At 42.7% G+C, this 12,235-nt stretch overlaps 2 protein-coding genes across 2 annotated transcripts; one reads left to right on the plus strand and one right to left on the minus strand.

The window, feature by feature from the left end:
- Window positions 1-517: 517 nt before the first annotated feature.
- exgB (putative glucan endo-1,6-beta-glucosidase B) lies at window positions 518-2,041 on the minus strand (the record flags this gene model as incomplete). The annotated part of the gene is made up of 6 exons (XM_032034505.1): window positions 518-585; window positions 636-1,062; window positions 1,117-1,311; window positions 1,361-1,412; window positions 1,462-1,529; window positions 1,580-2,041. 6 exons carry the CDS (start codon window positions 2,039-2,041, stop codon window positions 518-520), a joined length of 1,272 nt encoding a protein of 423 aa, XP_031886398.1.
- Window positions 2,042-4,837: 2,796 nt separating this feature from the next.
- On the plus strand, window positions 4,838-6,199 carry ugtA1-2 (UDP-glucosyltransferase A1; the record flags this gene model as incomplete). The annotated part of the gene is made up of 1 exon (XM_032034507.1): window positions 4,838-6,199. The coding sequence occupies one exon, from the start codon at window positions 4,838-4,840 to the stop codon at window positions 6,197-6,199; it is 1,362 nt and encodes a 453-aa protein (XP_031886405.1).
- Between the last annotated feature and the right edge of the window lie 6,036 nt (window positions 6,200-12,235).

Below are 12,235 nucleotides of genomic sequence, written 5' to 3' on the forward strand. Positions count from 1 at the left end.
GGTTGCTGGACCGAGACATGAGCTTAGCATACGGGTTTAATTGAAAAGGCCGAATGACAACAAACGGGGGCGAGAGGGCGGTGCAACCCGGGACCAGCAAGCTTTGGGCGACTGCGGGGAGAATCGCAGGCATCCAAGAAATACTTTTGCTGCCGAACGCTGATCTCCCGTATCCTCCGCACCGGCGAGGGCGATCTCGCGGCCGTTGCTGACAGACGCCGGTTCTGGGGTGAGCAGCGTTGCCGAATGCGGGAAGGAATCAAACGCCGCTCGACTCTTCGCAGAATGCTCCCTTTCGGGCCCAGTTTGCCTAGCCTAGTCAAATTGGTCTTGCAGGCTACGTTACGTTACTTTCAAAATATCATAAAAGTATCCGCCATCTCATTTGGGCGGCTAGTTGTCATCGATCGAGTCGTGTATCTATCATTCAAGCTGAATTATGTACAATGAAGATGTAAATGCCAAAGTTTCCAAACAGCCAGAAGGCCGTTAAGCATAGTCTATAAGACGTCACGCCTTAATTGCAAACACCGGAGCTGGCAATGGAGTTCAGGTCTGTAGGGACAATACCTGCGATGACAGCATCTAAATCATTGTTAGCATTGAGCAATTCACTCTAGCGTGAGTTGACATACCTCTGTAGGACCACCGGTAGTCTCCAAGCTGAGCCTTCCATGACCAAAACACCCAGCCGGCGGTGTTCTTCTCATAAGAGTGCACCTGCGCCGCGAACCACTTCTTGTAAAAGTCCTTTTGCGTGTCCTTGCTCCAGCCGTCCGTGTTCTCGACCGAGTCCGGCGGGCTGATGCTCCACTCGCCGACGATGGTGGGGCCGGAGGAGTCGCTGTTGCGGTTGTCGTTGCACGAGGTTGAGATGTAGTCGGCGTGCGTCACGGGCACGTTCGTCGCCCACTTGAGGTAGCGGTGGTCGTCAAAGGCGGTGAAGTACTTGTCGTCCAGGAACTCGACCGGGTTGCCTGAGCCCCAGAGCGTGTTCATCATTTGGATGTGGAAGTAATTGTTCGCCGAGACGCCGAGGTCCTTCTCGACTTGGCGGATGGCCTGTGGAAAGCATGTCAGCGAGGTGGTCTCAGGGTATGATGATGGAACACTCACGTTGTAGGCGTTCTTGTAGAAGGTGCTACGCATCGAGGGGACGGCTGAGTCCCAGCTGGTGGGCTCGTTGACGAGCTCGATCATGCCGACATTGCGCATCTCATTGTGGTCGTGGGCAAGCTTCCTGAGGTACTGGAGGAACTTGACGGCTCGGCCGTACTGGTAGTCGTTGTAGAAGCCGGCAGAGGGCGCGAACTATTCACGTCAGATCAGAAGTCTCGTCGTCCACTGAAGGTCATCTTACTTGGCCAGTAAAGGCGTTCTGTGCGACTTGGGCACCGGGGGCACCGTGGTGGCTTCGAACATGTCAGCTAAAGAAAACGCGATCGGGCTGACACGACTTACTCCAAGATGATGTAGAAGCCACGATCGCTGGCCCATCCGCAGAGTTGGATCAAGTACTTCTCGGCTCCCTAGCAAAGGTTAGTCAACGCTTCATGTCTTTCCGCGACGCAACACGAACCCTAGGGAAGTGCTCAGAGTTCTTGTCGACCAACGACTCGTCCAGCCAGTAGCCGAGCGGGATACGGATCGTGTTGATGCCGTAGCCCATCATCTCGTCGAGGTCGGTCTGGGTGATCCACGAACCCCAGTGCTTCTGGAACGCCCCGTCCGCCTTGTCCTGGCCAATGTTCATCACACAGTCGAATTCGGACTTCTGACCGCCGCAGCCCATGTTGTTCCATTCGGTGTTGGCCATCCACGGCTCAAAGACGAAAAGGGAGCCCAGGTTGACGCCCCTGATCTTGCCGGCCGCGGGCATCCAACGCTTGCCAACGCTGTGCGCCTCATCGTCGGTGGTGTTCTGGCCATCGAACAGGCTGAAGCCGCGAGTGTCCAAGAGCTTCTTTGAGCCATCAACTGGCAGCCACGCGTGAGAAAGCTGAGCAGTGGCAGCGAGTGCCAACAGTGTAAGACGAACCATGATGAAAAATTGAAGACTGTGGTCCAGTTGCGTTGATAGGGATGGAGAACAAGATCCAGCGACAAAGCGTGGCGAGACGGGCCGTCTTAACAAGCTTTTCCACACCCTAGCGATGTACGGGACCGAACGATGACCTCAGTAGCCGCCGAGCAGCAACCGAAGCCATTGAGTAAGAAAAGAGATTATTCCAGGGGGCTCAGCCGCGATGCGGTAACAACGGACTGGTTGGGGTCAAGACGCTAGCGCAAATGCCGATCATGAGAGCTCGCTTCGACTCCAGATCTTGGATTTCAATGGACATGTTTCTTCGAATCTATCTCATCAAAGTTTAAGCGTCTACGGCTATTTGGGGAGGATGCAGGGGGATATTGTGGGATCGAATTGCAGGTTCATCCAATACGAGCCAAGGAAGAGGGATGAAAAAAAAATAGGCTGCCGTTTGTTCCTGCATCCGAGCATCTCGACCAGGTGCAATTGACGGCTGCCTGGAGATATGTCTCTAGCACCCCCCACCATCGTAAAGCTGTAATAGGTTATCCTGCCAAGCTAGGCTTGGCTGAGTGAAGGATTGGCGTGCGACGGCGGGCTAACCCGAGCGAGGTCTGGCCCATCATCCCCTGTCGATGTTTAGCTCCAGCTGCCTAAGTTGGAAGGTTGCCAGCCGGGCAGCTTGCGGGGGCTGTCTGCTGCACCATTCAGCGCGATGACTAAGGTTCCAGCGTCCTAGTCAGCGCTTCGCAGCGCAGCTTTGGGGGCCGCCGGCACACCTTTTGCCGTCTTGATTCTCCAACTCATCATCACCCCTTCGCCGCTTCTCCCCTCTGGAATTGTGATGCATTGCTTCTATCACGCGCAGAGGGAAAGTCTCGAACGGCTCAGATTCTATGCCACTATACCAAATGTCAAGATGTGACTCTGACCTTTGGGAGGGGTAGGCAAGCTTGTCCAAGAAAGCGTCCGTGACGAACGCCGTGTACAACCACAGTTGATTCCTCCTGACGCCCATTTGAACTGACTTCATCAAATGAACCTGGAGCTTGGTTAGCAAACGTACAATATTGAATGAGTGATGGCTGACCTTGTAAGGCGAGTGTGACTTGCAAGAACTCCCTCCAGGGTCTTGAGTTCGGTTAGAAAGTGCATTTTCCTTGCGAAGTCGTTGGGCTTGGGCAATGAGAAGAGCGGCAGTGTATGGGTCTGTGAAGGCCGCTTTTCGATTTTCATGCTGTGGAAGTCCCCAGAGCATTCGGCGCGTTCAAACATCACAGCGTAGATGATAAATATTGAGTTCATCAACATAAGCAACGGATGACAGTTGCGGACCGTTTGGACATGGAGAAATGCCGGTATATATGTCGCACGGATGATGAATCTTGTGTTTTTCGTAGTAGAACATGAGGGCACCACTATGCAGTTAGAACCGGAAGCACGCCTCAGATCATACCGTCAACTTACGAGAGCTTGGTAAATGAGTAGAACTCCAAGAGAGAGCCCACGGCACTGGCAACCTCATCTGGATAGCGTGTGACCACCGTTCTAGCCCAATTTGTCGCGATATCGGGGGATGGCTGCGGCGTGTTGGGCATGGGTTGCAGCTGAGATGCATTACTTGATGACTTGGGCAACTCGTTGATGGTGCAGCGAAGGAGTTGAAGGTGCCGCGTAGTCCATGCCAGCGGCTGCACAATGAGACGTTCTCCCTGGAAGCGACGACATATTTCGCGGATTGATAGATTCGCAATGTTTTCATCGCTGTCTTCTCCGCCCGCTTCTGCCGCTGATGAAGCCATGGCTCTGATGCAGGCAGTTAAAGCAGGTTGTTTGTCCGCTGTTGGGTTTCACGTTGATTTTCGGACCTTCGAAAACCTACAGCGGCAGCCATGGCCGTCAAGGTGACCCCTGCAACCTTGCTGGCGGGCCCCGTTCGACGCCAGCTCACACCAATGAGAGGCACCGACAGCCCCCAATCAAGCAAGTGCAGTAACGACAAGCGGTGATCCACAAGAGAAGGCCCATCCATTGATAATCGCACGGTACAGAAGGGAAGGCAAGGAACTCATGATCGTGCTTATGCTTTTTCGAGTCGATTGCAACATGGAAGACGAACGCTCCTTAACATTAATTGTCATTTCCATTCAAATGTTCTCGCTGTTCAGCCGAGACCCCTCGTGAAAGAGCGCGAAAATCCGGACCCCGGGTTGTCGATCTAGTCCCTGTTACAGCGGGACTTGTTGATAGACTGGCTTATGATCTTGAGAAATGGGAATCTCTCTTCTGCGAGGTCATTATCAAGAATCCACACCTCTGTCTGATTGTTTTTGAGATGTGCACGAATAACAAAGCAGGCCGCAGTTTTGAAGGCTGTATGTAGCTGAACCAGCTTTCGCTGTTCATTCTTAGCCGAGACCGCAAAGTCACATTCGTGCAGGCCCCCGCTTTCGCGACTTCGTACACGCCCTCGCCATTTATAACAATAGCAGCTCGGTTTACGAGGACACAGGACTATCAATGTTACCTAGATGACAAAACGCGATGTCGCCAAGGTCCGTATGAAGTAAGCAATATCAATCAGGGGAACGGAGTCGGCCCCGGATCGGAGAATTCTCAAGGTATTGCGCCCTTTTGATGATTGTCTAGTATATGTAGGCAGGTCAATCGACGAGCTGTTTCAAGTTATCCGTCTTTACATTGTCTTCCACTTCAAATACATAGACGTTGTTTTGATATGTGAGGCTGTAGCGTTAGAAGTTTTCATTATAGCTCTGATCCCCAAATCACCCTCTCAAGACAGCCACAATGGGATCCATCGTCAACACTCAAGACTCCCGACCTCTCCTCCTCGTAACGTCCTTTCCTGGCGATGGCCACACCGGACCTCTGCTGCGCGTCGCCGCCGACCTGGTACAGCGCGGCTGGGACGTCGCCTACCTCGCCGCCAGCCAATACGAGCCCAAGATCCGCGCCATGGGTGCCGAGTTCTTCGAGGCGCCGGACCCCTTCACCCCCGCCAAGTTCGCCGAGCTCGGGTCCCAGCGGGACATCCCCGTCGGCCCGAGACGCTACGCGCACACCATCGGCTGCGTCTTCCTCGACGACCTCCCCGCCAGGACTGAGACGCTCCAAGAGACGCTCGAGGTGCTGAGGGCCCGCGATCTCGGCAGGCAGATCGTCGTCGTCGAGGACGGGCCGAACATGGCGTCGGTGCCCTGGCGGTACGGCCGCCCCCTCCCGCGGGGCTTCGACGAGTTCCCCCGGACGCTCGGCGTCAGCCCCTGCCCGCTCATCATGCAGAGCGTGGACTGCGCGCCCACGCCCCTCGGCCTGCCGCCCGACACGTCCGACTCGGGCAGGCTCCGCAACGCGGCGCTGAACCAGCTCATCAATGACGGCCCGTTCAAGAAGCTGCATGAGAAGAGGGACGCCGTCTTCCGGTCGCTGGGCTGCACGTCGCTGCCAACCCATACAGTCAATGACATCTTCTTCGTCGACTATGACCAAACGCTCCTCCTCTGCTCGCCGAGCCTCGAGTACGACCTGTCTGATAAGCCGTCCACGGTCGGCTTCGCAGGCTGTTTGCCCCGTCCGCCCCTCGGCAAAGACCTGGCATACCCGCCCTGGTGGTCCGAGGTCACGAACAAGGGCGAGTCCGGGAAGAAGGTCGTATTTGTCACGCAGGGCACTGTGAACACCGACCCCGAGGACCTCATCCTGCCCACCGTCCAGGGTCTCGCTGACCGCGACGACGTGCTCGTCATCGTCGTCCTGGGCAGCCGGGGCGCAACCCTCGACGTGTCCCGGCTGCCCGCCAACGCGCGCGTGCTCGACTACTTCCCCTACAACGCGGTGCTCGCCCACGCCGACGTGTTCGTCTCCAACGCCGGGTACGGGGGCTTCACGCACGCGGTGGTCAACGGGTTGCCGGCCGTGTTCGCTGGCCAGACGGAGGAGAAGGCCGAGGTGGCGGAGCGTGGGTCGGTGGCGGGCTTCGCGGTGAACCTGAGGACGCAGACGCCCGGCGCCGCCGCGGTGCGCGGGGCGGTGGACAAGGTGCTTGCGGACGGGCGGTACAAGAGGCGTGCGCTGGAGCTAATGGCTGAGAATGAGGGAATGGATTCGCTAGGGGTGATTGAGGAGCGCATTTTGTGGATGATCAAGTAGAGAAGGACCTTCGATTAAAACTGCGTATCATTAGCATAGACATCTCTGCTCCGTTGTATACATAGGCATGGCAGTCTTGATTGCACGTAGGAGTTTGGTGTCTATTGAAGGCTATGTGTAGTGAGCGGGCCTGTCTCCGCGTTCGCGGTCCAGAAAAAGGTGGCGGCGGCCTCTTTCAAGGAGATAGGTAGAATCGGATGCGGAACACAAGATACCGAGGAGATCCATAAGAGAAGGGCGATAATATGATCGTAAGGCATAGAAAGAAAAGCAAGGGACTTACGATCATGTTCATGCTTGTTTAAAGAGTCAACTGCAATATGTAAGACGGACGTTTCTTACCAGTACCTTACCTTACTTGTCATCGCGAGTGGGGCCGGCTGGACGAAGTGTGCGGCGCCGCAACGTATGCATACAGTCCGTTGCGTTGACAGCGTCCGGCCCCAAGTTTGGCCCAGAAGGAAGATTTTTCGGTAGCACAGAAACCCCTTAAATCACCCTCAACTTCATACATTAGTAACTCTATATGTACGTGGTGCGTAAGGATAAGAAAGATATCATTAGAATTGCCTAACTTAGGGCTATTAATTAATATACTTTTTTAATTACGCGTATTATATATATATATATATATATATATATATATAGCAGCTTTACTATTATACTTAGTAGCCTTTTAAATTTAAGACCTCCTTAATAGCTACTTTACTACTTATTAGTAGCTTAGTTTAGCTATAAGAATTTTTAAGCTTACTATAGCTTTTTTAACTAGCTTAAGATACTTATACTTATATAGTTATTATAAATTAAGGTTTTATTAAGTATATTATAAGAGGACTTAAGCTTCTTAAGTATAATATCTATTATTTATGATCCATAAAGCTTTAAGGCCAGCACTTATAATATTAAACCTTTATTACTAATATATTTTTAAAAGATTTAAATATCTTTATAGAATTCAAAAAGAAATATAATATTACTTTAAGGTTTACTTTAAAAATAATATAAAATTTAGCTATATAAGCTAATAATAAGTAGAAGTTTACTTTATAAATAATATATTTTATTAAGCCTTAAAGCTTTTAGCTTTAAGATTACTTAATTAGAAAAAACTATATAAACTTAATTTTTTATTTATAAGCTAACTATAAGATAATAAGCTAGGAGCTTTAACTAAGAAAGGTCTAAAAGTTATAGTAGGAATTAATCTAATATATTAACTACAGCTTACTTCCTCTAAGTTCCTAAGAAGCAGAGATTTCACTATTAAGGTTAAGGTCTTAATTAGCTAAATTTTCACTAAGCGCTCACTAATAACCCCACTTAGTAATCCTTATAATTACCCCCCTCTCTAAAGTTTTAATCCCTAAGATATATATATATATATATAATTATTCCTTAAGTAGGTTCTTTTTATAATTTCCCCTACTTAATTAGAGCTAACTCTTAATTATACTTTCTATATCTAAATTACTTTACTAGTATATTTATAACCTTATACTTATAAGTATATAGTTTTTTTATACTATTTAATTAATTTAAGTTATTTATACTATTCTATAAAATTATAACTTTACTTATATATTATTCTCTTTAAAAAGTACTTATATTATGTTTATATAGTAGTTACTTTACTACTAAAGTATATTTTTAATTATTTAAAATAAAATAGCTATAAAACTAGCTTTATAAACATGTACGTTTAATTACTTTACTAATAAAGTTATTAATTATCTCCTCTTATTTAATTAGTATTACTTTTAGCTAACTTAGCCTTAATATAAAGTTATAAATGCTTTAGTAAAACCTTAAAGAGGATAGCTTTATATTAAATATAGATTCCTATAGCTTATCTATACTAAAATCTATTTCCTAACTATTTAATAAAGTATTACCCCTTTTATAAGATATTCTAACTTGTATTAGTTACTTAAAATAAAGTAGAAGCTATAGAATTATAAGATAATAAGTTAGAAGCTTTAACTAGAAAAGGTTTAAAAGTTATAATAGAGGTTAATATAATATATTAACTATAGCTAACTTCCTCTAAGTTCTTAGGAAGCAAAAATTTCACTATTAAGGTTAAGGTCTTAATTAGCTAAAGTTTCGCTAGGCGCTTACTAGTAACCTCACTTAGTAATCCTCATACTAACTAAGAATAAGCTTTATAAAAAAATAGCTTAAAGCTTTTAATACTTTTAAAAGTTAAAATTTCTACTTAAAGATAGCTTTAATATTAACTATATACTATAGCTTATAAAGTATATATATTAGCTTTTAGTTAGACTTATATATAGCCTTACTACCTTATATACTATACACCTCTTAAGAAGTTTATAAGTTAAGCCTTACTCTTTTTATATTATTCTTTCTTTCTCTCTAACCTTTTTGCTATAATTTACTACTTAGAGGCGCACTTTATTAACTACTATTATAACAGTCTATACTACTATAGGTAAGGTTAGGTATATAAGTGTGAAGATATCTCTCTTATCCTATATAGGTAGCCTATATATAAGCTTTATGCTGCTATAAGCTTCGCTTATATTAATTACCCGTCTATTTTAAGTTATTTCGCTATCCTTAGCGACTAAGTAGCTTAGGTATAAGATAAAGTAATAAAAGAGATTCACCTATATTAATCTAGTCAGGCTAGATAATACTAATCTAAAAGAAAAGAAAGAAACAAAAACTACCTAGGTACTAATTTGTTTAAGCTAAAGCAAAATGCGCATTCTATTGTCATCCTATTCTATAACCTCTTGAGTTTTATAACCTCTTGAGTTTTAATATGAAAATGTCTCTCTTATCCTATCTATATAGCTAGCTACTCTAATAGTCTGTATAGGTGGCCTATATATAGGCTTCGCGCTACTACAGGCTTTACTTATGTTAACTATATAACTCTTATAATATTATAATCTTTCTACTAGCTTAAAGCTACAATAGTAATAGCTGAAACTATATATAAGTTAAATAAATAATAATAATAAGAATATAAAAGTAATTAATCCTTAGGTCTCTAAGTAATATATCTAAAAAAGGATATTCTTTTATACTTATTAAGTTTAGATTTTTATATCTAATATATTGTAACAGGCTAGGCCTGTCACATGGGATGCTCTCGGCTATGTTCGGCACTGGAGTAAGACATCAAGGGATAGGATATCAAGGGATAGGATATCAAGGGATAGGATATCAAGGGATAGGATATCAAGGGATAGGATATCAAGGGATAGGATATCAGGGTCGAAGATAAAAGGACATGTAGATGCAGCTGAGATGAACAAGAAACCTTCCTTCCTCATCTGAGGATTCTCATTTGAGAAAGGAAGTACGAGTTGCAACATTGCTCCTACCAACCCTTTGCAATTTAGTAATATTAATATAGTTAGCTTTATATTAGTTACTAATATTAATGAGGTTTATATTATAATTATAGTTATTAATAATTTTTAGTACTAATAGGTGCTAATAAGGTATTATAGCTAGCTTATAACCTTTTTTCAATAACTATAAACTCTAAGAGTCCTCTATATTAATAAGTATAAGAGAGATCTTAAAAAAGATATATATTATTCTTACTAAAGTTAATATAGCGCTAAGATACTTATATACCTATAAGGTAGTAATCTCTTTATTATTAAATATACTACTAAGTTAATTAGAAGTATAATTATATTATCTTTAAATATAAACTAATAAGTAAAGCTATTTAGTATTAAGTAGGTAAAAATCTAGCTTTATAATATGAAGTTGCTCTTTTTATTACTAGCTTATAGCTACTTAAATAGCTTAATAACTTTAGAATTTAGCTAAGTAATATTAGTAGTAGTAATCAGTAACTATAATTAATATAAGTATTAAATAAAGTTAATAGTAGTAAGTAAGTTATTAGTAAAAATATAGTAATAAGTAATAATACCTTCTAGCTAAGGGAAGGTAAGAATAAATAGGTGCTATATAAAGGTGATAATAATAGCTTAAGTAAGTACTAACTGCTTGCTAATATAAAGCTTCTTAAGTACTAGCTTATTAGTAAGGTGTATAAAACCCTATATTACCTCTATTATAGCTTAAACTAATAAAGGCTATAGGGGTAAGATATTAATACTAAGGGATCCTTTTTTAGTAGTAATAATCTTAGAGGTTAATAAGAGGTTAGTATATATATAGGGGATCTAAGCTAGGAAGTAGCCTTATTAAGCAGCTACTTATAGCTTAAACCTAACTTTAATAGGCTTTTTTAGTATCTTAATAATATTATAAGAGTATCTCTAGAAGTATATTATATACTTATTAATAGTAATAATAAAGCTAAGGTTCTCAAGTGAGAGAGATACTTCTCAGATCTTATCTAATTATAGCTAAATCTTATTCTAGATCCCTATAGGAGGCTTAAGTATACTAAGGTCTTAAGGGTAAAGGTTATAATAAATACTAATAAAATAATCCCTTAAGATATAATTAGTAAGATTATAGTAAGGCTTCTATAGTATAATTAACTAGTAATAATCTTGTTTAGCTGCTAGATATATTAATAAGTAGATAAAGTAAATAAGAAAGATATAAACCTTAGTAGGGCTAATAGTAAATATCTTATTAAAGTATAACGCCTTCTTTTTAAGGCTTTAGTAAGAGCTATTAGTGCTAACTTAATATTATATATACTACTAATTAGTCTACTTTACTTAGTTAATAATAAAGTTAGTAAGTATAAAACATAAGAAAATATTAAAAGCTAACTTACTATTAAGGTGTATAAGGATTATAGTATAGTTAGTAAGGTATAACTTATAAAAAGAGGGGTAATAATATACCTTTAGGATACTATTATTAAATTATACTTTGAGTAGCTACTATAGTATCACCTTAAAGCTAAAGTTATTCTTATATAAAGAGGTTAACTTTAGAGAGGCCTATAAGGCTAACTATAAAGCTAGCTATAAGGGAGGCTATAATATAGGTACTAACTATAATAAATCCTACTTTAGGCTAAAATTAGCTATAGAAATAATAAAAATACTAAAAAAAAGTGCTTACTATTATCTTTATTATTAGAAACTTCCTTAACTAAGTCTTATTTATTATTAGAGTTCTTATTATTATTATTAGAGGTAGGAGGAGGTAGTAAGTTAAAGAGGGTATTATTTAGAGTAGGTAGAGGAAGAGGGCTAAAGTAGCTGAGGTTTAATTATAAAGAAGAGCTTATTATAGTTAATTAATATACTAGCTAGAATCTAGCGCGTCTAATTAGCTAGAAAAAGTTTAAGTAGGGTGAAAAAAACTAGTATAGTTAATTAAAGAGATTATAGCTTAAGCTGCGAAATACTTCCTTTTTACCTCTATAGTTAACTAAAAATTTAAAACTAATTAGTAAATATAAAAAAAAGCTAAAAAAATAATTGCTATATTAATCTACATAGGAATATTGCTTTTTTTATTAGATGATTTATTGCTAATTATTGCGAGAGTTTTAAAATTTTTTAGAATCACTTAGACCCCTTATAAGTAGCTAAAAGTCACGAAAAAAGGTACGTTTAAGCCATTTTCCGCCTCTAATAGGATACTGCGAAGCTACTGGACTGGGCACTGACCGAGGTGCTTTTACTGCTTTTTCCCCTACTGTGAAAACCCCTACTGGGTGGGCTCGAAACTTCCTCAACACAACAGGGTATACATAAATTCCCTCGGCTGCTTTGGCGGTCTTCTCAGCTTTCCCAGCGCCGGTCATGGCAGTCTTGATTGCAAGCAAGAGTTTGGTGTCCATTGAAGACTCTGCGTAGTCGGCGGGCCTAACTCCACGTTCGTAGTATAGAGAAGGAGTGACGAAGGTTGCTACCAACAGCTGTTGTGGGAGGAACAACCAAAAGGTGCCTTGTCCAGATTCATGCTGATTACACTGCTTGTGTCGTGAGTTATCAGAGATTCTCTCCAAGATTTTGGCTCGTCCTCGTGCTGTCCTGCACGTACTGATAGAAGATCCTGTGGCGTATGCAGCCTGAGTGAAAGAAAAGGGAGACAGATGAGATGTAG

The sequence above is a fragment of the Colletotrichum fructicola genome (genome assembly GCF_000319635.2).
Source record: "Colletotrichum fructicola Nara gc5 chromosome Unknown KSG_Nara_v1_contig01, whole genome shotgun sequence".
NCBI classification, from domain to species: Eukaryota; Fungi; Ascomycota; class Sordariomycetes; order Glomerellales; family Glomerellaceae; genus Colletotrichum; species Colletotrichum fructicola.